Source organism: Lutjanus erythropterus, chromosome 7 (genome assembly GCF_056507025.1).
Source record: "Lutjanus erythropterus isolate fLutEry1 chromosome 7, fLutEry1.hap2, whole genome shotgun sequence".
Taxonomy (NCBI): domain Eukaryota; kingdom Metazoa; phylum Chordata; class Actinopteri; order Lutjaniformes; family Lutjanidae; genus Lutjanus; species Lutjanus erythropterus.
This window is the reverse complement of record NC_139323.1, coordinates 31481181-31507441: the sequence shown is the minus strand read 5'-3', so window position 1 is coordinate 31507441 and position 26261 is coordinate 31481181. Positions and strand designations below refer to the sequence as shown.

Genomic DNA, 26261 nt, shown 5'->3' with positions numbered 1-26261 from the left:
GACAGTTTCAGTCCTCATCGTCAGCCTGTGAAAACAGTTATATTGTCTTTGTTGGGTTTATAACAGAAAATCTGTGTTTCAAACTCAGGCTGTGGTGAAAGATGCAGGAATTTACCAGGTCAGGACACTCCACTGAAGACATAGTTTGCTGTATCATGGGAAATGTAGTATCTAATGTTTTTGGAGCCCTAAACTCTGGACTAAAATCATGACATCACTGTCTCTGCTGCTTTGATTCTGACCCACCCTGATGTACAGTAAATACATTAAAACTGTAGTTTTGTTATTAAATATGTTCACAAGTGAACATTCACACTCAGAAATTTCACTCTTCAGCACCAGGTCAGTGTTACTGATCGAGCTGAAGCTCAGCAGAAACATTCTGGACCCCAGTGGCTAATTCAGGCTTATTAACCCAATTCAACAGCCAACTACGTCATTTCTGAACCCCTGCAGCGCTCTTTACGTGACTGTGTCTGAAAGCTCAGTATTATTTCCTACTATTGGCACAATCCTTTGTTCCCTGTGTAAACTGTGACTGACGTAAAACAATATGATGTTGGTGTCGGAGACTGACGAATGTCGAGGAGAAGCTTCATCTGGATCCAACAGGTGAAGAAGCAGTATTTACGAGAAGGACATATTTTCTATGGTTCTGTGAAATGCCAAAAAAAAAACAGAGAACATAAACCCACACTGGGTTAGATGATAACTCTGAGGGTCTTCTTCGGATGTGTGCACAGTGCTGAGGTTTACCGACTACGACCACGAACACAAACCTCTCTTTTTAAATCTCAGCACTGGAGACGAGACGTCTGAGAAGGAAGAAGAAGAAGAAGACGAAGAAGAAGAAGACACCTTTGGAGATCAGCGTAGTTTTAAACAGCCGTTAGTACAGAAAATGTCAATGAAAATTAACTCATGACGGAAGAATCATGAGTTCAACTGCTTGCATGAAGTTGCATTTATTGTCCATGTGTTTTTCTTTTTTTCTTTTTTGGTGAGAATTCAGTGTTCAATTGGATGTTAAATTTCCTAACAGTTTCTTTTCCTTCACAAACTTTCGGTGTCTATCCGGCTGTTGTGGAGGCAGCACTCTGATCCTCTTCTTGTCACTTTTTTAAAGCGAAGCCTCTTCAACAGCTTCCAGCAGGAAGTTTCAACATCGTACTGGTCGAAGTGAAGGTGTAGGAAACATCACAACACTTCACTGTTTTTTTTAATTTGGTATAAAATGTCCTAATTTGTTTCTGAAAATGACCGTTTGAGAAATCTTTAATTTTGATGAATGAAGTTATTTTTCCTAGAAACATCCCGCCTGTACCACCTCGCGGTATCTCTGTCTTTCTGCAGTTATGGTCTCTGGTGGCATGTGATCTCTTTATGCCTGAAAACAAGCACATTGAGATTGAGAGCGACTTCAAACTCGGGGCAATTCTCTCATTCCAAAGACAAATCAATCGACTCCTCACTGAGTTTTTGCACGGCCGTATCTGTTTGCAAAGGCTGAGTTAGCTTTGCAACTGATGTCACTGCAGATTTTTCCTTTGGTCTGACCCAACTGTCCTCTGAATCCCAACGTTCGACTCCACTTTGTGTCTCCAAAAGTGCCTTTAAGCACAAAACAAGTATTTTCACTTCTGTTGATGATTTACAAAAAAAAAAAGAAAAAGAAAAGAGATTTGTCTTTTAATTTCAAAAACGAAACTGCAAAGTAAAGAAAAGGGTTGAACAAAGTGCTTTTATGATGCTTAAGACTAAATCAGTATTTTTAACCTGGAGGCCTTCAAACTACTTTAACTCGTCTTGGCTAAAGATGAGCAGAACATACGACAGATTAGTGTTTTGAGTCAAGCAGTGCTACAGTATATTAAGTCAATGTACAGTACATAATATCACAAGAATAAATATGTTTTAGTTTTACTGTTTCACTGACACATCCTTTATTTTTCTCTACGGCAGAAAAAGGGAAAATTACAGGACTATAAAAAGTCTCATGAGACTTTTCTTCATCATATTCTTCAAAATATCAGACAATTTTCAACTGAAATTGTCTGATGGGCTATATTCTAAATTTTTTTTAATATGACTGAATTTCTTATTTTTGGAAGGACAAAACATTATTTTGTCAAACTGCAAAAATCTGGATGGAAGCCTTTATCCACCCATGTGATGAGAAAAACGATCCTCTAAGTGATTCTGATGAGAAACTTTAGTAAAATAATGACTTAGTATGTTGAAATAATTACAAAACTTTGTTAAAATAATGACTAAATACCTCAAAATAATTAGAAACCTTCTTTAAGAAATGACTTAGTATAAAATAATGGTATAAATGCTATAAAATAATGAGATTGGTAGACTAACTTGAGATAAGATAATTTTTATTTTGCAATAATAAGTCCTTATTTTGAGGAATTTTCTCATTGTAATGACTCACAGGACCTTTTTATTGGTGGAAATGGGTTTCTGTAGAAATGTCTGAAAGTGTCTTTAAAGACAAACTTCAACTGGAAAACTCCAAACCAACAACAAATGAGTGAATTCTCTGATGATCATCAGATATTTGCTGATCCTTTACTGAATACACTTTATTTATGACCAATAATAATAAAAGTACATCTGCTCAGTTCAGTTTTATACTGCTCATAGTTTAATGTTGAGTTTGTCTCCTCATTAGTTGCCTGAAGTAACACAGTAAACATCATTTTGGTAATTTGCAGGTAAAAAGATGTAATGTACAAAGAAACTGACAAAATGTAGTTCAAGATAAAAAGATGAAGAAAATCAATCAAGTAATTATTTATTTATGCATTCAGTTATATTTTGATGTGTCTGATAACTGTTTAAAACATTTTGACCGTCTCAGGTTCTCAAGAATTCTGAGGTACACGTGTCCAAATGACCTCTCAAAACATCGGACAAAATGTGTGAAATCTGTAGATTATTATTTTTTATTCGTATTCTTATTTTTTATAAGGAAATATAGAATGTGTCTAAATGCAGTTTCAAAACCTCATTTTAAATGTCAGATATTAAAAAAAAACATCCAATTCCACATTGTATTGGAATAAAAACAGTCTAAACTTTTAGATATAGTGAATCAAAATTCCTAGAAACAGTAACTGTAGTGTAAATGTGTAAATGTTACAATGTGTCCCTAAATATTAGAAACATCTCTCAGTATAATGCAGTCTGTTTTCCCATCACTGCAAACTACACACTCAATAATAAACACATGTACTAATATGTCTTTCTGAGCATTAGCATCTTTGTAAAGGCAGGATTTATTAGTTTAGTTTAGTGTCTCTTCTTAAAATAATGAATTACTTATGTCAAAATAATTAGGAATTCTGTCAGAATAATGAAGTAGTGTCTAAAAATTATTAGAAATTTTCTCGAAATAGAGACTTAGTGACTTAGTTACTGTTGTTGGATCACATTAGAATGACCAAGTGTAGTTACTAAAATAATACAGATAAAAACTTTAACGTTTAAAACAAGTTTTGACCAGTTTTACTCTTAAATGTCTTCACACCTCTTGACCTGCAAATTACCAACTCCGTTCTTTCTGGGAGTCCAGGCCGCGAAAAAGGGCAAAGAGAGAAAAGAAGGGCTGACCGGAAACTGTACCGTCCTGTTGTTCTGCAGTGTGTCTCAAGTAATGACAGTGCAGATCCAACAGCAACCATAAGGGGGCCCTATTTCATCTCGTGATGTTGTAGGGGGAAAGGGCTGGACAATCACCACCTCTGCTCTGCTTCAGTTTGAATGTTTGGATCATCACAGACATTATGACAATCTCACCGGGTCATGAGCCTCATTTTGCTGATGTATTTATAAATTTTTTCCTTTAGTGTTAATATGGGAGTTGGAGCCTTATTATATTGCCAGTACTATGTTGATGTCAGACAAAGATGTTGCTATTATTATTATTATAAGAATAAATATTCATTTGAACCTGTTGTTTTGAACTATGAAGTAGTTAGTTGAAGTGTTTGAAAGGTCTGTAGCCAACCTTTGTGACTAAATAAACTGCAGTTTTACTGTAAATGTGCGAGACAGAAACAAGCTGCCAACGTCGTACCTTGTAAATTGAGTTTTTTCTGTGGTTCAAAGTGAATAGCTGTCATTTAAAAACTTTGCGCTGTGATTGTTCTCATATTTTTTTCTTTTTTCTTTTTTAAAATGGTGATCGTGTTTTGCTAAAAGTATAAAGCCTCCTGTAATGCCTCTGTACTCTCTAATAGGCTGATGCATGCGTGTTAAAACCGTTTTTTGATCTCATTTGACCAGCAGATGTAATCACGAGGGAGGGTCGAGCTTTCAGGCCATTAAAGGGAATCTGAGCTGCGTCCTTGTTTTCGAACATAACCAGTGGATGAGGCAATTAATAAGCTAGAACACGGATATTGGGTTTCAACTGTGAATGATTTATCAAATTGTAGCTCTACAGTCCCATCAGGACCCATCAAATACTTTTCCTTTGAATGTTAATCTCTGCAGACATGAGGAAAAGTAAAGTGCCATATAAAAACTGCTGTTCTTATTGATTTTTACCGCAAAGCATGACAAGAACTTTATGATTTATGATGTTTTTCTTTTGAGCTTTTTAATGGTGGTTATCTTTATTGAATTGCTTCATTGTTTGAATCAGTTAGAAGTTAAAAAAAATAAAATAAATTACGTGGGGCTGAGCAGTTTGTGTTCTGATGGCTGAATGTAAAAGTAACTTTAAAGCACTCGAGCCTGCTTCTGTCTGCTCATGAGCTCCTCTTTTCTTCATTTGATCTCTTTCTCTGCACAGTGCACCAGTTTATCTTGTTTCGGTGTGCACATTAGAAGGGTTTTTTTGTACATTATGGAAGTATCAACAATAAATGTTTTTAACTTGTTGGCTCAATGTTGTTGTGTGTGATCAATATTCAGATGTCTTCTGGGTTAAAGGCAAGTGGCGCTGTATGAGGTACTTATTTGTAGCCAGTACCAGGAAGATACGTACTGGTGTGGACAGGGTCAACAGCAAAATGTCTTTTAGACACCAAAAAAAGGTCGGACTGACAAAAAAAAAACTATTTTAATTTAATCGTAGGCTATATTTAGAATATGTTCACTGCATTACCTCACTGTCAGGCAGCCTTTTTCTGGAAGGAAACCAGTTTATAGGCTCCAAAGCAACCAGATTCCTTTGGCAGAAACAGTAATTTTACTTTGCAGAACACAGAAGTCTGTACCACTGCCTCAATCCGTTTTTGTAATATAGTGTGATTGTGTGTTTTAAAGGGTTAGTTCGGATTCACCAAAGTCACACCAGCAAACTAACAGATGGAGGCATTGATAAAACGAGCATCTCTCGTGTTTTGGAAGATAAAATTGCTATTTTTGCCAAAGGAGTCTGGTGGCTTTGGAGAGAGCAATATTTACCTTATATATAATATAGAAAAAAAGACAGTCATAATTGATCATTTCAAGGAAACTGCGTGCACCAGACTTTTGAGTCAAACTCAAACTCTTGAGTTTTTAAATTTTTTTAAAGTTTTTTTTGTTGAGTTACATCTTTTGCACGTGATTAAATGTTCTATTTAATCAATTTTTGAGAAGACAATATACAATAACAAGCATTGATGTGTCCACTGTAAGTTTATCAGCTGTTAATGACTTGAATAACTAAAAACGCACTGTTGATAAAGTGAGTCCCCCCCCCTCCTCCTGCCCAGCCTTGAGGAAGCTCAGGCAGGCAGCAGCAGCACTTAAGGAGCACAAGATGGGTGCAACACTGTAATCTGACAAAAACAAGCGAGGGGGAGTCCTACACCAAAAGTTGATCAGTTGTTTATAACATAATGTACTGTTACGCCTACAATCCTGAAAACAAAAGCCCACTGCTCTGAAAATTCATGCTGGAGTTTGAGTTAAGTAACTGTCTCACTGCCTACCAAACCCCATTAACAGTTTCTTAAATTTAACTGTTACAAATATCTACTCCTTCTACAAGATTATTAATGATTTCTCGTGATTCATAAACAGACACTTACTCATTTGGCAAACATTCAGCATTAATTTGAACTCTAATTTAGGTGAAATGGACAAACAAAAAACACTTATTCAGAACAGAACTTTTCAAAGGAGGACTACTGTGGTAAGTATTTCTACTTAGCATGTTTTCTTAATCTCTGAAGACATATCAGGGTTATTTTACTTATTCAGTACGTTAGAAGCTGAGTGGCACAGACAGGGTCGGGGTGTCAGAGAGTATTGGTTTTGGTTCTTTCTATCTTAAGCAAAATAAAGATGATAATCAGCCTTATTCTGCAACGTTAAACCAAATAAGAAAAGACCAAATGAGAAACTTGCATTCATGTAGTAAACCGCAACCTGTAAAAGAAACATCCACATCACTTTTCAAGTAATAACACAGAAATATCACTGAAAATTGATGAAATCTAAAAAAGCAAACTTCACACACAAAATGAGAAGCTTTCTTTTAAAAACATCACATCAGAACACGGTCAGGTAATATCATCCTTCACTTCCTCGCTGCACAATTTGAAATCAGATGAAAGCTTTTGTTTTTGTCATTCGAGCACAATTCTCGTGAATCTGACACGTCACAGAAACACATCTGTTATGCTGCACAGAAAAGACTCAAGTACATGGCAGAGTTTTACAATCTTAAATACATGATTTTGTTACACAGATTTTGAATGCAAACCTACTGCAGGTTCAATCCACCTGAACCACAGAGAAAGAGCGAGTTACACTTGATGATAAAGGCACTGTAGTGATCAGCTGAGTAATGTAATAGTTCCTTCCATGAGTAATACTGTACATATCGACATACTGTAACTGCCTACCAAGTCAAAACACAGAAAAGTATAAATTCAAAGCATAGATACACAGACATTGAGAGCCATAAACTTGAAAACAGCTCTTCTAGTCTCCAAAGATTACTTCTTAGCATCGGCATTAGCTAAGCAATCAGCGTCACTAAACCTATGCTAACAAATGTACAACATAATTTTTTCCACTTTTTTTTTTGTTGCAATTTTACAGCATATAAGAATAAAACTAACTTCCACATATGATACAAAAAATATGTTAAATATAAATAGCAACATATCTGTTTCAAAGTGAGTCCCTTTTTTATCTATTATTTATGACTTTTTAAATTTTTGCAGTAATATGGTTTATAAATCTGTTAGAGGAACCATACTTTTGTCATAAAATACATGTAAACTCCAGTTTAGGTCTATTTACATTCACACAAAGACATAAAAACAACAATCCGACAAATAAATAGCTTTTACAGTCTAGTGCTCCAGATGTGCGCTAGTGCACTGTGCAACATGTTGCATGCAGAGCCACTGTTGGTAACAAGGGCATGAAGTTTGATTCTATAGGAATTCTCGCTGTGGCGTGATTAAATCGAACCAATAAAAAGACCAGCAGAACTGAACCAGTGGCAGCAGGAATAACATGGATGTTCAAACTCTAATGGCTGGCACTGATCTGTGAAAGAATAGAAATGATAATATATAATCAAGGACCATAAAGTGCATAACTATTGATCAATATATCGTGAGGAGGTCACGTAACGCCTCCTCTCAGTAACTGTGGTATGGAGCAGTCGTTCTCAACCTGGAGGTCGGGATCCCCAAGGCAGTCATTCAATAATTTCTGGGGGTCGCCAGTTGGTTGTGGACAATAAGAAACGAACACTCAAAAATTTGTGAAGTACAGCTGGCATCAAGAACAGCCACATTACTAATGTTTAAAACTGTAAACCAGCACGAAAATGACAATTGCCAACATATTCTGAACAGGATATGAGCAGATACTAAAGACAAAAAAACAAAATATATAAAAGAAAATCTAGTTTGTTGATGCCCATTTCCTCTTAAGAATGGCTCAGCATGTGAAAATATGAACAAAAACAACACAAACACATTTTAGCACAAAACACAGCAGCAAAGACTTGAACCAGAAGCACTCAGGGGAGCTGTGAGTGAAGAAACTGATCATAATGACAGGACAATGTCGTGATGCCACATTCATTGTGTTCTAGTGGTGATATCAGTGCTTTTGTAAAAGGGGATTTAGTGGCTGTGAGTAATCTGGAGGAGGATAAACAGACAGTAGAAGATGCGACCTCTCTGTCTGACAATATTGAACACTGAAAAATAATTAACACCATGGCGGAGAGTTGAATGTGAAAGACGTGTGTGGGATATTGGGAATAAAAAAGTTAAATTTGGCAGCCCAGGTGGGATTCTGCAGGTAATTTGTACCGTACAAAGTTAAAAGGTACCTCAAACATTCAACATTCAGGCTTTGCGGTTTAGTCACTTGCTCAGGACGAGCAGGAGTCATAACTCGGGAGGTGAAGACCAGCGCCGTCCAGCGTTCCTCAGACAGTGGAGATGTTGCTGGGCGTGAGGGCGTGCATCTCCGAGGCCGGCTGATCTTTGGGGCTGGATTTGTCCAGGACGGATATCTGAGTGACGGTGCTGCTTTCAGTGAACAGCGTACGCCGTCGTTTACTGTAGCTCAGGTAACTCTGAGTCTGCCACTTCCAAAACCTCTTCTTCAGTTCTGCCTGCACCTGAACGCACACATCAACAGCCCAAAAATCAGAGGAAGTAAAACAAACATTACAACAACCATAGGCCAGACTGAATTATGTCCCTGTCTGAAAGGTATATGTTTGGTCTATACTGAGATTTTACCTTCTACATCTTCTACATGTTTCCAGTGTTTTTTCACTACTTTTCACACACTGACATTGTATTTTTTTTAATCTGGATTTTCTGGTGTTTCATTTTTTCTGGAGTGCTGTGATCACCATCTTGATGTTTCTGGTTTTTCCCTGCAGCCTGCTGATGAGCAGGTGAGACTGATTTCAGCTGATTGCTGCCTCTTCAAGAAATGGCTGTTTGTATCTTTGACACTTTGACACTGAGTAAAACCTTATAGTTTGAAATACTTCCGTAAAAGAGATTTAAACTATTTATTTGGAGCCAAACAATGAGCTGAGCTTTCTACTTTGTGTCCTGCAGTTTTATTACAGTGAGATATTTCTTTGTTTCTTTTTCTTTGACTAAAAATGCAATTTATTTTTTCTATCAAGAGCCCTGCACACCACTTGAGGCATAAAAATATCTTTGTAGATGCTGCATTGGCCTTATGTCACTGGATCATATGTCAGTGTCACCTAAGTTTTTGTTGCTCTCTAGAGCAAGAAATAACTAAGAAATTATTTAGAGTTATAGAGTATAAATACCTTGGTATTTGGATAGACAAAAAAACTAAACTTCAGATATCTCAGACAATAAATTGCCTCTGCCTCGACTCTGAAGCCTCTGGATTCTGTGTACCCGTCTGCGCTCAGGTTTATTATTGGCGAAGTGCATTTTATATAATAAAGTTGGGTGGACCTCTCTGTCTCAGAGGAGGAACAAGTGTATAAACCTGTTTATTTACAAAGCCATCGTTTGGACATTGCCACCGGCTTTCCCTACAAGTCCCCAGAGATTTTACAGGATTGGGAACATCACGAGCAGCTTTTTACAAAACAAATCAATATTGTGGTGTCTCTAGTTGAATTCAGATCCACGATCAATAACTGCACTGCCTCTGTTTGTACCTGTTTTACTTAAATTATTTTAGTATTTATATCTTGTATTTTTATAAAGAATATTCATTTGTTGCTTTAATTGCTTCCTTCATCTTGTATTTTTTATAATTTTCATCTTTTGTTTTTATATTGTATCTTTTAAACCATTGTCAGCCCTCAGAGATTTTTAAGTTTAAATAAAGGTTATAAACATTAGTCCGCTCAAGACTGGCCTGTGAGCAAATAGTACACGAGAGAACTGTGTTTTAATGCAAGTAAAAATCACTATAGTGTTTACATTATTCAAACAAATCATTTTTATATTCAAAGGTTCACGCTCTGTAAGAAAAAAACTTTTTTCCCACTCCTCCTCTGCATCCAGATCACAAACATGAATCACTGAAATCCAGTTGAGAAATGTAAATGTTTTTGAGCTTTTTTATCCAGGAAAAAATGGCAGCTCCCCCTGTTAACTTGTATTTGTTCACAGGGCCGTCTTGGCCAGTCCAAACTGGGCAGTACATATTATATGTCTATGTCTTGACCACCCACACACGTGTTTTCACTTATTTTGGCTCATTAGATTGCTTTACAAGATGACAGTGATATAACTTCAACAGAAAATAAAGGTGGTGAGAATCTAAAGCACATTTAAAGTCTTGTCAACGTCATTTGTAGCATAATGTCTCTAAAAATAGCTGTTCGGAGCCATAAAATATATCTAAAAACTTAAAATATGCTTTGGATAATAATTAAACAAACTGGAAAACAACTGAAAAAACAGGAACAACTTATGACTGACTGGATAAAACATTAAAAAAACATGAACACTGCCCTTTAACTATCAACAAATATACTAGAATTCAAGTATATTGCGATGTAATAATGATTGAAGAGAAATGTTCTCCATTATTAATAATATTAATCATAAAATAAGGAGCCAAATGTTATATAATATTTACTTACTTCGCCATTCAGGAAACAGTAGAGCAGAGCCACAACGAATCCCTTCAGAGCAAAAAATATGAATCAAAACTGTTAAATATTAAATATCAAAAATATAGTTCACATCCTGAGCAAACCTGTCAGACACTGTGTATATGGAGGCTGAGAATGGTCATGAGTTAATTATTTTGTTATCTCAAGAAACCAGAAAAAAAAATCCCTTTATCTCCTTGCTTTAGTTTGTGTCTGTGTTGCACGTTTTACCTGAAAGGATCCCAGGCCGAGCTCGATGAAGATTCGGGCCTCTGCTCCGGTGTTTTCTGGCAGGAAGGCGAACACCATGTAGTGCATCCCGAACAGAGGGATGAGAAGCAGAGTGGATTTGGCCAGCCTCCTGCACACACAGCGAAGACACACCAGTGAAGACCACATGCAGCATCTGTCTTCAAGTCATTTATATTTGTGCGTGTCATTACGTTAAGGGATATTTATTCTCTTCTCACTTGAAGTGACTGGTGTCGTTGCCACCGACACCAGGAGATCTCAGCTTCTGGACCAGAATGCGGATCACGTTGATGAAGATGATGAAGTTCACCTAAATGAAAATAAATGAGGAGCTATGAAGAAAAATGCGAACACAGAGTTTGTGGTACAACGTCACGATTCACGGTGCAACGATTCACTCATGCGTCCGATAAATCTAACTTTAATGTGTAACGTACAAATGCATTAGGACACACATATGTTTCATTTTTGGCATCAAGGAACTGCTGCTGTAACTTTCCTCCGTTTTCTCTCTCCTCCTGCCTCTGCCTGCACCGCTCTCACTGGACGTCTGCTGCCACGCTCACACAAAAGAGGCCCCCCCCCCTCTCCTTCATTTACCAGGTTGCACCACCGAACTTTCATGACGCACAGGTTTGAGTTTTATGAGAAAGATGAGAAACGCTGCTGCAAATCATTTATGCAAAACGCGTCGGACAGCAGAGAACAGAGCCACGAGTCTGATGCACAGAGACGTCATGTCACTGTGAGAGCAGGTAACACAGAGCATCACTGTTCCTCCACACTGATCAAAACCACAGCACTCTTCATATGAAACAGAGCAGCAGATCATCTTACTGCAAAAATACTAATATTTTAAACAGTTTTAAAGTTTGTTCACAGGTTCTCATTTAGGCTACAGTATCTCATTTACACGAGACACATAATAAGATGTTAACACCATCTCTCTGCTTCTACTGCTACTGAATTTAGTAAAACTATCAGGATTTCCTCCTGCAACTAATAGTACCCTACAAATATAGCATAAATTGAATCAAAATGTAGATTCACACATTGCATTGTCTCATACTGTATCGCATCATATCATATTGTGACAGAGCTGAACTGTATTGACCCAAATTGTTGGCTATTTAATAATTTCTTAGATATATCGTATTGTTGAAAAGATATCAAGATACATATCGAATCGGTCTCAGTCAGTGAGATAAACACCTCTGCTAGCTAACTGTTGTATTATCAGTTTTATGGAAGCAGAAAGCTTCTCACTCTAAAACAATTAGATACCTTATGTTTCACTCAACACCTTGAAGGAATAGTGAGTTTTTTTTAAAGTGTGGTTGTATGAGGTGCTTATCCACAGTCAGTGTAGATGCCAGTCGACACGCCCCCAATTTGGAGAAGCATAGAACCAGCAGATAAGCTACAAGCAATGCACTGCTGTGCATCACACTTAAAAAATCAATATCAGTTAAAGTGTACACTGTATTTAGACAGCCTCTTCTGACAGAAAACCACCATTATATAAGCCAAATATCACTCTGTCCAAATCAACCAAACTCAAGAGGTAAAACTGACTTTGTTGAATCCAAAAATCCACTTAAAACTAAGAAGTTGTTGCTTCAAGACACTTGGTCATTCCAAATTGGGGGGGGAGATTAAATAAAAATAAGATATGCCTACATGAAAAAAAAATAAAGCTATATGGAAGCAGAACACTTGCCTCTACCTCTCACTCAAACAAACAAAACAAAAACACACCAGCAGGGAAACAAGGAAGTGCACTGATTGGCTGTTGGCGTTAGCTGCCAAAGATAACAAGCTTGTCAACCATCTGTCTAGGTTTCCTCGCTTCCACGAAGGAAATGAATCAGTTTCCTTGACTTATTTTTGTCACATCTAATGTGAACAGCAGGTAAGTGTCTACAGTAGCTGATGCGGAGCCGAAACGCGAGCCTGACCCAAGATTGAGGACTTTTATTATTCGTCAATAGCCCCTCTATAACTGCTCCGTACTCACCAGTAGTGATGCAGTTATTGGAGCTTTTATGATCCACCAGATGAAGGCCACATCTGTGTCATCCCAGCACCTGAGACACATGGCAGACAGTAATGAGATAAACAAACCAGTCACAGAAGAACAATATTGGACATCTCATCATCACGAAACACACGACTGCTCACAGACAAAACGCTGCGATAGAAATTGCAGAAGCAAATCTGTCCTCCTGGGACGGTCTAAATTTAAATCCAAGATTAACTCTTACTCATCTTTGATCCCTTCAGAGCATTCTGCGTCAAACAGTTTACAATCATCCACTCATTACGCCATCGCTGTGATTCAGGACTGCCCAAACTTGGGCCCGTGAGCCAAAGTTAGCCCACCATAAGGTTCACTTTGGCCCCCCAGATGTTTCTAATGAAATTTAAAATTAAAAATCAATTCTTAAGAACTATAATATGAATCAGTATTTTATTTTTTGTTAGCTGAAAATTCACTTTTAATAGGCAGGAGGTCTCTCCTTTGTGTGATAAATGCGACTCAGTGGAAGGTAATTTACTTCACAGCAATAATCTCTGTCCCAAATTTTAGGCTACAGGAAGCAGCTGTTTAGCTTTGCTTAGCACAAAGACTGAAACCTGGGGGTAACAGCTGGAAGAATCCCAATTAACACTGGTTTTGAAGCACGCTGTGAATGTCAGTCGCATAAACCCTCTGTGTGACCACACACACTTAATTTATGTAATATTTAGTAAATATCCTCTCCAGTGGTGTTTCTGATGCCCCCATGAAGGCATCATCAGAATCAGATTTATTGCCACGTACACAAAAAAAAGGAAGACGTTGCCTTGGTGGTGCATAACAATAAACAGTCATTTCAAGTATAAAGAAAGATTAAAGCAAGTACTGCAAGTCAAGAAGCATACATAGAAAACTGACAACAAAACAGAAAAACATATTTTAAACATATGTTCAATATGTTATAACACATATTAGATACTGTGATGGTTGATTCTGGGAAAGGAAGGAAACACTAAGATGAAATACTGGCTTTTCTGAAAACACCGCTACAGCTGCAGTGTCCTTCCTTGTGTTCTTGTTTGCCCTTTTCATGTTAATTCAAGTTCAAATCAATGCTGAATGTTCACCCAATGAGTAAGTGTCAGTTTTTGAGTCCAAAGAAATCATTAATCAGAGGAGTGGGCTTTAGTTTTCAGACTAACAGGCTTGACTGTACATTGACAGAGTTATAAACAGCTAATCAACTTCCAGTGGAGGACTCGTCTTTGCATGTTATTGTCAGTTTACTATGTGGTGTGTGTCTTGTGCTCCTGCAGCCTGTCTGAGCTTCTTCGCAGCTGGCAAGGATTTCAAAGTTTCCTCACTGTTATCTGACATTACTCTGATATTCCACTGCAGCAGCTCACCCCTTGTTATCGTAGAAGTTGCGAGTGAGGATCCACGCCGTTATGATTGTTGTTGGCAGACCTGGGAGGCACAGACAGAGTGACCTGATCATTAGGAACGAGTCAAAGCAGAGCTCTAACAAGAGACAGACAGAGAAATGAAATAAAATGAAGGTAAACAGAGACACGGGTGAAAGCGAAGGATCACTCACCCCAGCCGATGAGTATGTACCACCAGAAGTACTTCTTCTGGAAGACGAAGGTGAGAGCGAGCAGCGTCTGCAGGTACATGCCCTCCACCAGCAGCCAGAAGTAGTTGGCCAGGATACTGAACTGGAAGAAGGCCACGGCGGATTTACAGGATGCCTGCGGGACAGAAACGACAAGAGCAACAAGCACCAGATTAGTCTGTGGATGTCATTTATCTGGAGTGGTCGTAATGGTGATGGCCTGACTAATCAATTTACGTTTGAGAGGAAAAGCTTATTACAGGTCATATAGAGGCGGAAATTTTCTGCATGGTCAGACACTATTGTAGCTGTGGGTGTGGGTTATAATTACTTAAGTTAAGATTAAGCCCTGCCTTCCTTTTACTTATGGCTGCTTTGCCTGTCAAGTCTTTTCCAGAGTGGTACGTGTACAGTTTAAAGAGATAGCTCACCCAAAAATGAATATTCAGTCATTATCTACTCACCCTTATGCTGATTCAAAGTTAGGTTTATTTTGTTAGTGCGTGTGCACGTGAATGTGGCTCAAAGCTAAGGATCTACAGTGAAGATTCAGGCTAAAAACATGGTGTAAATAACATTTTTTTTAGTCACCTGGGCATGAACAAGAACACTTGGATTACACCAGATGAGCATTGGAGGCATTTTATTTTTTCATTCTGTTTGGGAGATTCTCCATTTTCCTGTGAAACTGCAGCAGTGTTTCATGGACTAAAAAACTAAACTTGACCTTCTACTGGCATGAGGGTGAGTACACAATGACTGGATTTTCATTTTTGGGTGAACTATCCCTTTAAATCCTTCACAATCTGTATGGTGTGCAAGACTTCATGTACTGGAGACATCAAACAAAGTCCAGTGTTGCCTGTTTACAATAATGGAAGCAGAATAACCTCTTGAAATTTAGAGTCATCTTTGAGGCAGTGGCTCTTTGATAAAACAATACTGTTTTTTGTCGACAGCTCATGGCAGCGACCACTTTTTATCAACTGTAACTTGCTAATTAATCAACACTATGCTAATAACACTGAATTGAATTACAGTCTCATTTTTTTTACAAGAGAAAAAGCTTTGAGGACATCTGTGGGTCAGTTTGTCACATTTTATATTCAAGGTTGAAAAACCCTTCTTGTTCAGACAGGAACTGCAGCTGTGACTGTGTGTTATAATTTACAGTCTAATTAAGTGTGTGTGGTTGATACCAGAAAGAGACTGAGACCAGTTGGGAAGTAACCAGCCACTAAGTAGCGATTGCCTTTTTCCTACCATTTAAAATTCATTATCTAAATCCTGTTAATGCCATATTACTCTGACTTTCATGGGTGAGCTTCTTTGCTGTCTTGCCAGGAGTGCAGGGCTCACCAATAAGGATAAAGATCGTCCACTTGCAGTGTTGCCAGATCTGTTTGGTGTTTTCAAGCCCAAAACTTGTTCAAAATCCACCCAAAATAATTTGTAAAAATGCTCAAATATTATTGATACTAAACAAAACAAGTAGATTTTTGAACAATACCAATATTATTGTTGCTCATAACCGTTTTTCAGTATGACATTTTCTTCACCAAATAACTAGATTAACTAGTAATTTGATCACTCCTGCACTTTCACACTGACTTTCATTCTTAAAACCTTTTTCCAGCACCACCCCCACATCCAGTTATCATAACTCATCCTTTCTCCTCTCACAGTTCCTGCTCAAATCCCTGTTTTTTTGTCAGAAAAAACAGGGCACAAGAGCCTTCTCTCATCATCATCTTCGCTCTGTCGTGGCCCTTTTCACCCAAAATGAGTCACGGTTGATGTGCCGATGTTGGTCCCCCGTAGCCTCGTAGCCACACAAGAGGGACACTTACCTTCACTCCGGGCAGCCTCATCAGCAGAAAAACAGGAAGAGAAACTCTCGTCATTAATGCTCTCAGAGGCTCCGCTCAGTCACTCGCAGCATTTCAGCCTCTCTCTTTCAGGCTCTCTACGATAATAAGTTCCTCTGAGTTTGTGTCCAGAAAACAAAATGCAGGTTATCCTCCGCCCAAATGAAACAACTGGCTGTATTAACTTGACAGAAGTCATTTATTATCTGTTTCTAAGCTTCAAGGTAATGACAGTGACAAGTGGAAATTAAATAAGGACCCTCACTGAACATTGTTCGCCTACACTCTTAGAAATAAAGGTGCTAAAGAGAACCATATCGGGTCCTCAATCAGAGCTATTTCTGGAGATTCTATCCAGAGCCTCTCCACCTTCTAAGGGTGCCAACAAGAACCCAAACCAGGAGGGTTCTAGCAAGAATGGTTTCATCTAGAAACTAAAACCACTCTCATCAAAATAGCTCTGGTTCTTGAACTGGTTTTGTTCATGATCCACCCCGGTGCCGTCTAGTGAACAAGCCAGGTTTTAGTGGAACCACTGTAATAAAGAATGCCATCAACAGAGGGCGCTGCACTTTGACTCGCAACAAAAACCTACTATGTTTTGGTTCCTGCTGGGAACCAACTTTTCTGTACCAATTTACCTTTGGAGGAAATGCTCCAATCAGTTCCAAAATAGGTGCAGGTCCAGTTCTATGTTGCTGGAAAAGGTCTAGATAAGACTAAAGGTCTGGTTAGACTTTCAAAATAAAGCTAACTGAGAAACATTTCAGGGGACGATCACAGTTTGGTTACGTTTAGGTGACAAAACTACAGTCAGCAAGGTTTATTTCTCTCAAATTCACAAATTTGTTCTCCTTGTTCACACTTCTCCTTTGCCAAGAGAATCCATCCAGCTGACAGGTGCGGCATACAGAGATGCAGATTAAACAACATGATTATGACACAGCGTGGCTTGGACTGATCACAATAAAAGGCCACTCTAAAATGAGACGTTTGATCTCGGGTTGGGTTGGTTAGGTTTAGGCATGAGGAGTGATTGGTTAAGATTAGGGTAAGAATATAAGCTTGAGCGGGCTGTGAGAAACAGGGTTCTCTGCACATCTTCCAGCTGAATCAGGTGCCTCTCACCTTGAGGACATCAGACTTCCAGTGAACAAACGGGGACTGGAGCACACTGATTAATTCACAGCCAGAGTCCTCTGATGAAGTCTGATGAAACGTTTGAAACGTTTGTCTGTTTGCACAATTAAAGGCAGCGAATTAATCAGTGTGCTTCAGTCCCCGTTTGTTCCCTGGTGCATCATGACTGGGAAAAATTTGGCATCTGCAGAGCTATGTGCAATATAACCAGATTTCAGTGCCTAATACGTTTTTTTTTTTTCAAGATAAAACTGCACATTTTAGAGTGTCATTTTATTGTGACAAGTCCAAAGCACACCTGTGCAATCATCATGCTGTTTAATCAGCATCTCTATATGCCACACCTGTCAGGTGGATGGATCATCCTTGCAAAGGAGAAGTGCTCATTAACACAGATTTGAACAAAATTGCGAACAAAACTTGAGAAATAAACCTTTTGTGGACACAGAAGAAATCTGAGATCTTTTACTTCAACTCATGAAAAATGTTGCTTTTGTTTTTTTCTTGAGTGTTCTTGGTTCAGTTTTGACAGTTTGTGTTAAAATAACTACTTTTTACTGTTTTTAGGACTATTTGCCTGTGTGAAAGTTGTAGCATAGCATAACATAAAACCTGTACAGTACAGTTTTACAGACGTCTCTTTTATAATGGCGGCTTATAGGCAAAATGCTTTTTGGGCTGAAGGGGAATGTTTCACTACAGTACCACAAATGACCTCCGGGAAAAATTGGAAGCAAAGCATCCCCCGTCCTTCTCTCTACACAGACTTTCTCACTCTTCATACCTTTGTATGTCCTTTGCTTGCTTAGGTGAGGCAAAAAGTGACACTGACACGATGTTCTTTAGCTTCTCTGACTCAAGTGAGTTTGTGCAACTGCCTCTGGAGCCACAAAAAGCTTCTTACAGTAGGTTTCCTATACACAAATAAGTCAGTCTCTTGAAGCATCTTCTTATTGGGGTGGTGACATGGTGTGCTTACTACTGAGAAGAAAGAGAGGAGAGCAGGACTTCCTAAAAACTTGGTATTTCACTGAGAAAATGTGGTTTTGCAGGATATAGCAGTGCGTGCTTCAACAAGCTCTGTGACCATCTCAGCCTGTGATCTGTGGACTCGAGAATAGCTGGTCTGAGTGCCGAAATATAGTACACAGCACAGCCGGCAGCAGTACAATTTGCCAAAATCTAAGTGTATCTTCATAAATTTATGATCAGGCCTCCTAAAGGTTTAATCCTGGGTTAAGGTGAAGATTAGATTAATATAGATCTTTTTCAGTTACAGTTTTGCTTGTTTATCCAGAAAGTGAGTCAGTGAAAGCATGTATCAGGCAAACAACATCCTGTGTGATGCATGACATGAGGCGAACTACTATGTTTTTAGGGGTACCACTGTTTCCTGTAGGGCATGTTCTTAAAATAATGTAGGGGATGTAAGGTTTCTTAGCACCTTCACTCTTCAACAGTCAAGCATTTAGAAATTCCCAAACAGTCTGCAGATCTCCGATTGTCTGGTATCTCTGTTTCAAAGATGGATTTTTTTTAATAAAAGACCAGACTATTAGTACGGTATGTTTCCATTGGAAGTACTCCTGCTGGTTTTACTTCAGTAAAGAATAAATATAGACACATTAAGGCAGCTAATGGATCTGTAGGGTTTCATACTCACGGTAGACATGAAGCAGTGGTCCAGGTTTTCATCAGAAAAAAGAACACCATCTTTAATGAAGACGGCGCTCGCTCTCAGGATGAAGGAGAAGAACAGGTTGATGTGGATGTAGTTCCTGGTGCAGTGAAACTTTCTGGAGAGACGAGAAAAGCTTTCCTGAGGGATTCATTTCTTAAAAGGAGGTATCTCACCCTGAAACAGTGAGTACACTTAAAGGGCCAAGGACAACAAGTCCTCCAAATTAATCGACAGAATACATTATTTGTCCATGCCCTCTAACAACACATTTGTTTTCTGACCTGACGTCCCAGTTGGCAGAACCTTGTGCCCTCCAAAACAATTATAAATGCATCACAAATTTTAACAGAACTCCACGTAAATCAGAAAACAGAAGCATTTTCAAATATGTGCTCATCGAGACTCATCATTCACAGGAATTTATTCTATTTTCTATGAATACTATGCTTCATATTTTTACATTTTGCTACTTTCGACAGCAGCAGAAGCTCCTCTAAACTGCAACAGCAGTAATATGGTGAACTGGCAACCCGCAGCAAACACGTAAACACCAGAGAGAGAAGCCCAGGGTTGCCACATCTTTAACATATGTACTTATATACATTATTAATGTAATTTGCGTGCAAAATAGGTCCACCCAACAAGTGGACAAAAACATTCACTCTGCAGCAACACTTCACTTATTGCCCAATTCCATGGAGAAAATGCAGATCTGGCAACCCCGAGCCACCCTTCTGAGCCCCTTGAGAGAGCTCAGCTAGACAGAACGCAGGTAAAACACAAAAACTTTTTGTGTGTCCAGCGCTGCTCTGTGGTCTGTGAGCTGCTCATGGTTGGCTAGCTCCAACTACTAGCTGAGCATTGATCAATCTGTCTGGAAAACATCGTAGCCACGCCCCCTAGAGGGGTTGTCTTCTGCACCAGACCTCCCCCATCCTCCACATCTAGCATTTTTCAAAATTAGTGGCTGGAGTTAGGCTCAGACCTGGGGATGCAGGCATTAAAAGAGCACCAGTTGAACCTCAAATGGTGAAAAACAATGCAGAAAGACAGGATGTAATGAATAAATAAATATGAATTCTGTATTTGTTTCATGTATTAATATGAGGAAGGTTCCATCAGATCTGTGTGGAGCCATCATGGATATATTACAGAGTTGTGAGAGCCATGAGGAGACTGTCGGAGTGGACACAGCTGATCAGTCATGTGAATTAAATGTTCACTTCTTCAGAACTTATTAGGAAAAAGTTTTTCCATCTCCCATTAAGTGCATTTTGAAAAAGCCAAAAACCACCTCAAGGGAGCATTAAACCCTTTTGTTTGTCTATTTTTGAATTTAACAATTTTCATTTTCTAATTTGCTGATGTGATACTTCAAAATGTGCATAAAAATATATTGATGGAAACACAGCTGGCTACAAAAAAACACCACCAAATAAATAAATCTGCCTTGTTATGTGACACCATATGGTTAAAATAAGTACTTTGTTAAGGATAGGGGACCTTTGTTGTCATGGTTACAATAATAAACACATAATTACAATAAAAGAAAAGGGAAAAAAGAAAATCAAAATTTTCCATGTTACAACTTTTTTTTTACACTGACACTTGAATGTAACAGAAAGAAAAAGAAGGAAAATCTCAGAAACATTGTTACCTGAACACAGTGAAGACAAAAATAGCCGATATGAGAGAGATGAGGGAGGTAGCGTAGCCAGCGGTGTACACCTGCTTAAAGTTGGAGAAGTATGTTGTCTGAAATGCAAAGAAAGACACAACAGAATAAAAGAAATTAGAGTGACTGACTTGATTTGACTGGATTTTTGCAGTTAAACGGATGCTTAAATAAAGAAGGCTGACTACATCGTTATCATCAAGTTCTTCTGCAGAGAGCCTGACAGGTCATGTGCTGGACCGTTCACTGAGTGTTCAGATGATGATGTGCCTGGAAACTCCTACTTGTGAACAAGTGGATTCAACCTTTAAATTTAATTTTAATCCGTGCAGCTGCTGTGTGCGTTGACAGCGTAATGCCTCATTCTTCACTTGCACTTTGCAGTTTGACAAGTGATCTGAACTTGTTCAATTATGTTCAAAGCTTCTCTCTTGCATGAACAGGCTCTCATATCATCCATCTCAACCTTGTGCAACATCACACGACTTCCTCCTTTGCTACTTAAAGAGCACAGTCAATATTTTATAGAGAGCTGCTCGCTGTTCAGGAAATCGGGCTGCCTCCTGATAGTCACAGATATCAGGGACCTCTCAGTCGACTGAGATTCTCCAAGTCAAGGAGTCTTTTTTTGTGCAGCGTACCCTAAGGGACATTCTGGTCCCAGAGTGAGTGCTCTTTGCTTTTTCTATGAGATAAAATCAGTTCACTATGACAAGTTGATGGGTACTGGCAGCTGCGGATCCAACCAGACCCAGGGTGACTCTGTATTCCTGAACATTAGGGCTTGTAGTTGCATGGCTAATAGTGAGAATAGAGGAGATCATATGGAAAAATGTTAATGACACTGGTCTACAGCAGAGCAACCAGTTTGGTCTGATGAGTCCTCAAATATCCACCACTATACTTTGGTATCTTCAACATATTTACACAATGACAACTTCCTGAGAGTCACAGTTACAATGACAGACAATCCAAATTAAAAGGAAAGAAGAGAGCGGAATAATTACAGTGAACGGACTCACAGATGGTGTAGTGTGTTAGAATAATTCCCACCAAACTACAGAGAAACAATGGTCTGATACATTTACCTCTGGAACTATTTCTTCATAATCTGTGAACTCGCAGGCCTCCTCGTAGGAGGGGTAGGGCTCGGACCATCCGTCCTCAGTGCAGTTCCTGTAGATGAAACCTGAAAAACATATAAACCGGCTGATTAGTGTTCAATTTGTTACCATTTGTTGATTCATCAGGCTACAGCTTGAATATGCAGCTGTCTTGATGAGGCCTATTAGTTTTACAGGCACCCTGATGAATAATAAGAATGAAAACACTCTCTTGACTCCGCACCACCTCCGCGCTCTCTACAGACGTAAACACATGTATAGACATGAGCTCAAGCGTTCTCAAATGTGACTCAACATCACTGCTCTTTATTAGGATTCAATGGGCTGCACCACAAACTCCATCTGCCTGATAATGACATGAGTGGCTGGAGAAACACCTCCTATGAAGCCACTTCATCAACACTTACACACACATGAACACTGCACAACAAGAAGAATATACTATCACTACAGTTCTGCCATTCACCAGACAGAGGCGACATGTTGAGAGCTGTCTGTGACGCTTCTTAATCATCCAGGTCCAGGTATTCCTTGTGAGCTGTGCGTAGGCGACTGGACGTGCTTGAAGTTCCCAAAGACGTTTTACTCAGCTGAGAGGCTTCTTGAGTTCTGACTAGTGGGGAGTTCGTTTTACCTCACGTGGGCTCATGAACACACCAAGAGTCATCGAGAGTTGTTGATCCCCCCGGCCATCATGTGGCTCTAACAAGTCCTCAAACAAGTCCAGTTGCCCACATACAGCTCCACGTGAAAACTTAGTTGCATAAATCATAAATAAAAACAGAACGTGATGATTTGCAAATACTTTTCAACTTGTATTCAATTGAATATAGAAGTACATATAGTTCAAACTGATTAACTTTAATATATATTAAAAGCCAAGGAGAAAAGATGGGTTTTAAGATGGGATTTAAAAACAGACAGAGAGGAGGCCTGTCTGATGTGGAGAGGTAGATCGTTCCAAAGTTTTGGTACACTTAGGAGCAGTTGATCTGACCTGAGAAAGGGGAGGGGTGTATAAGGCTGCAGCAGCTCGTACAGGTAGGGCGGGACGAGACCACTGAGGGATTTAAAAGTAAATAAAAGAATTTTAAAACTAATCCTAAAATGTATGGGCAACCAGTGAAGTGAGGCTAAAATGAGGGAAATGTGCTCGTGTTTACGTGTGCCAGTTAAAAGACGTGCAGCAGGACCCACTAACCCCCACATAAAGTGCATTACAGTAATCCAGCCTAGTGGTCACAAAGGCATGGATTACTGTTTCAAAGTGCTGCCTTGAAAGAACAGGTTTAATTTTGGCCAGCTGCCTCAACTAGAAGAAGCTCGATTTAACTACCGAACTGATCTGACAGTCAAGCTTGAGATCAGCATCCACTTTAACCCCAAGATTTGTGACGGTTGGCTTAATGAAGTGAAAAGGTGATGTATCACAGTGAAACATGCTCCTGTCCCAACTTTTTTGGAGTGTGTTGCAGGCATCAAATTCAGAATGAGTGTATGTTTACAAAAATCAATAAAGTTATTCGGTTTGAAGATTAATTACAGTCTTTGTTCTGTATTCATTTGAATATAGGTCAAAAAGATTTTTGCCGATCACTGTTTTACACAATGTCCCAACTTTTTTGGAATTAGTATTTGTATATATGTATATTTCACATTCTTGACTTTAACATTCAGTTTCTTGAAAAGTAGCACTGACAGTCTGGTGAAGGTGGTAAATGATGAATATAAATGAGGCAAATCCGCAGCCGTGTTCTCCCACCATGTCCTAAGGTTAGAATGACGGATCTCACTCTTCAAGATCGACAGTGGTCATGACGCACACAAGGTCAACAGGTTTTCTGTGTGACTCCATGTTTATAAGAGGGAGGATGAAAAGTTTGCAGTGAAATAGGAGATTTCGTGGTGTGAATATGCCTGTCCGGCTCTTCAGCACAGCCGAGGAGAGTGTGGGGGTTTGAGTCGTGGGTGGTTTTACCGATATCGAGCTGCATTAGCCTCGGTGTAACATGGCATGTAGAGCCTGCAGGCCTGCAGCGTCGGTGGGTGACTGGTTGGATGTGAATGGAGGTTGAAGGCCGAGGCTCCGGGGAGGGCGCTAGTGCTCGCACCGCCATGCTTAACAAGCAGCGCCAATTCCTTCCTCATGCTCGTGGCTCTTACAGTGAACTCTTTGATTTTCCAATTCATTATTTTCTCTGCATGCAGCCTCCCGTTCGATGAGCTGGATCTATCCGCACAGCTACAGCACTTGACTTCAGCGGGTGTCTGTGGAGGAGGAAATCCAGTGGGGTCCAGGAACCGACTAACACTAAGTTATGAGGTCACTGTCAGTGACCTCCGCCTCCCGATCCCTCGACACAAACTATGAGCTTAACGTTCAGTGAGGAGCTGCTGTGTTTTCTTTTCCTTTTTCTCTGCTTTTTGTCTTTTATGCTCAGTCAAGTTGATCATTTTTGCACTCAGCATCCCACATACTGTACATGCTCTCTGCTGCGGCTGACTCTTCTGTGCAAAATTATTCTGCAACACTGACTGACATACTGGAAGACTGGAGGAGTTTGGACTTCATACACAGTGGTCAAACACGGGGACTTCATCTGGCTGTTTTACAGAAAGGGTAAGCACGCCTGACTGATGCTAGCTTAAATAATCAACCATGTCTCCTAGAAATTAGATAAGCATTGCACTAAAATGTTTTCCTAATTACACTGTGGTAACATAATCACTCGATTATGTTCAGAGGCAGTGTTGGAATTTTTTTTGTATTTAAATGAGGACTATAAGGCAAAAACTTGTTTGGTTTTCTGTGCGAACACTCCAAGTCTACAGCCATGGAAGCGGCTCTGCGGGGCTGTAAAGCACTGCAGTTTTGAGCTAAATGCTAATATGAGCCTGTAACATGCTGGTATTTAGCATGTATAATATCTTCTCACCCTCATGCTGATTGAAGGTCGGGTTTAGTTTTGTAGTTCACAAAACACTGCTTCAGTTTCACAGGAAAACAGTGTTGCAAAGATTTTGGTCAAACTATCCATTTAATTTAGCATGTCACCATGTTAGCACACTAAATGGGGGTTTATGTGACAATTTTTAAGTTATTTAGTTATTTATTTATATTAGAAAAATTCTAGTAATGTGAAGATTTGAAATAAAAAAATGACATCTTTTGTTCTACAGGTGATCAGACTATTTATAATTTATGTTTGATTAGATGAATAAAGTTTTACTGCCTCTTCCTTCGCTCCTCTACGTTTCCACTTGCTCTGTTTGTGAGAACATGCAGAAGTTTCTGTCATCATTCATCGCTCAAATGTCTGGAAACACATTTTTCAAGCATCTCAGTTGCATTTGTATCTGTCTGTCAGCCAGTTGTTGATACATGAGAGACTTTAAGTGTATTTTGGTTTCCTTAAGGGCAGCCAGCTGGATGAGACAAGGGGGGTTATCTAAACAGTCAGGATAGCATCGATCTCTGCAGCCCAGTTCAAAGTCCACTTGATCCGCTTAGAAAATGTCCAGTCTCTATAAACCACTAAGAGAAAGCATAACACTGGTCTTAAGAGATATCTAAATATAAGCTGCTCACTGTGCCGAGCCGTAAACTGAAAGATGGATGAACCGAGCACAAGTTCATCAAGCTGCAAAAGTCAAATCCTCCTGGTTTTTTTTTGGCTTCTGAAAAATCAACTGAGAAATAACACTCTTCTGTTCACAAACGCCCGTTCTGCAAGCAAAAGTCAACATGCCTTAAGACAAAGAATCAACATCAGTGGAGGAACCACAGCACAGAACAAGCAGGAGGATAAAAAGAGGAACAGTACGACTGTTGGCAGGATTATTAATCATGTCTCTACACTGCCTCAAACAGGGCTTTTTTTGCAGATGTGGACAAAAAAATATTTCACTGTTTGAATTCCTCAAAAGTAGAAACCAGGCATAACACCAACCAATCTTTCAAAAACAAAAGGTGTATTATGAGGACTGAAGACTCTCAGCAGTTTGTCAGAGGTGAGTTGCAGTGAATTACCTTGGGCATTAGGAAACAGCTGGGAGACATTCGCACAGGAGACGCTGACCACCTGTCCCACCTCAGCACGATTCCAGCAGCGAATCTCATCCCACGCTGTCGGACAACCTGAGAGAAGAAGGCGACACTCATCACACAGTTATCGGACAACCTGAGACACATTTATCACCTCACCTGTTAGTTATGAATTTGACTGATGAGCTCACGGCGCAGGTAGACAGCCTGAGTACAGGGTTGGACGCATTTTTGTCTCTGCAGAACATAT

The 26261-nt window shown here is 39.3% G+C and overlaps 1 protein-coding gene across 1 annotated transcript in view; it reads right to left on the bottom strand.

Annotated features, from left to right (window-relative positions):
* Positions 1-7846: 7846 nt before the first annotated feature.
* The window catches only part of ghrhrb (growth hormone releasing hormone receptor b), a 43548-nt gene continuing 25133 nt past the window's right edge, over positions 7847-26261 (bottom strand). Inside the window, exons 3-13 of the mRNA XM_084722280.1 lie at positions 25997-26104; positions 21931-22031; positions 20825-20922; positions 19150-19282; positions 14461-14614; positions 14270-14330; positions 12861-12930; positions 11062-11153; positions 10823-10952; positions 10580-10621; positions 7847-8602 (exon numbers count right to left, since the gene is read on the bottom strand). Of these exons, the coding sequence (XP_084578406.1) occupies positions 8408-8602; positions 10580-10621; positions 10823-10952; positions 11062-11153; positions 12861-12930; positions 14270-14330; positions 14461-14614; positions 19150-19282; positions 20825-20922; positions 21931-22031; positions 25997-26104 (1184 nt within the window). The 3' untranslated portion in view covers positions 7847-8407. The remainder of the gene's footprint in view (positions 8603-10579; positions 10622-10822; positions 10953-11061; positions 11154-12860; positions 12931-14269; positions 14331-14460; positions 14615-19149; positions 19283-20824; positions 20923-21930; positions 22032-25996; positions 26105-26261) is intronic.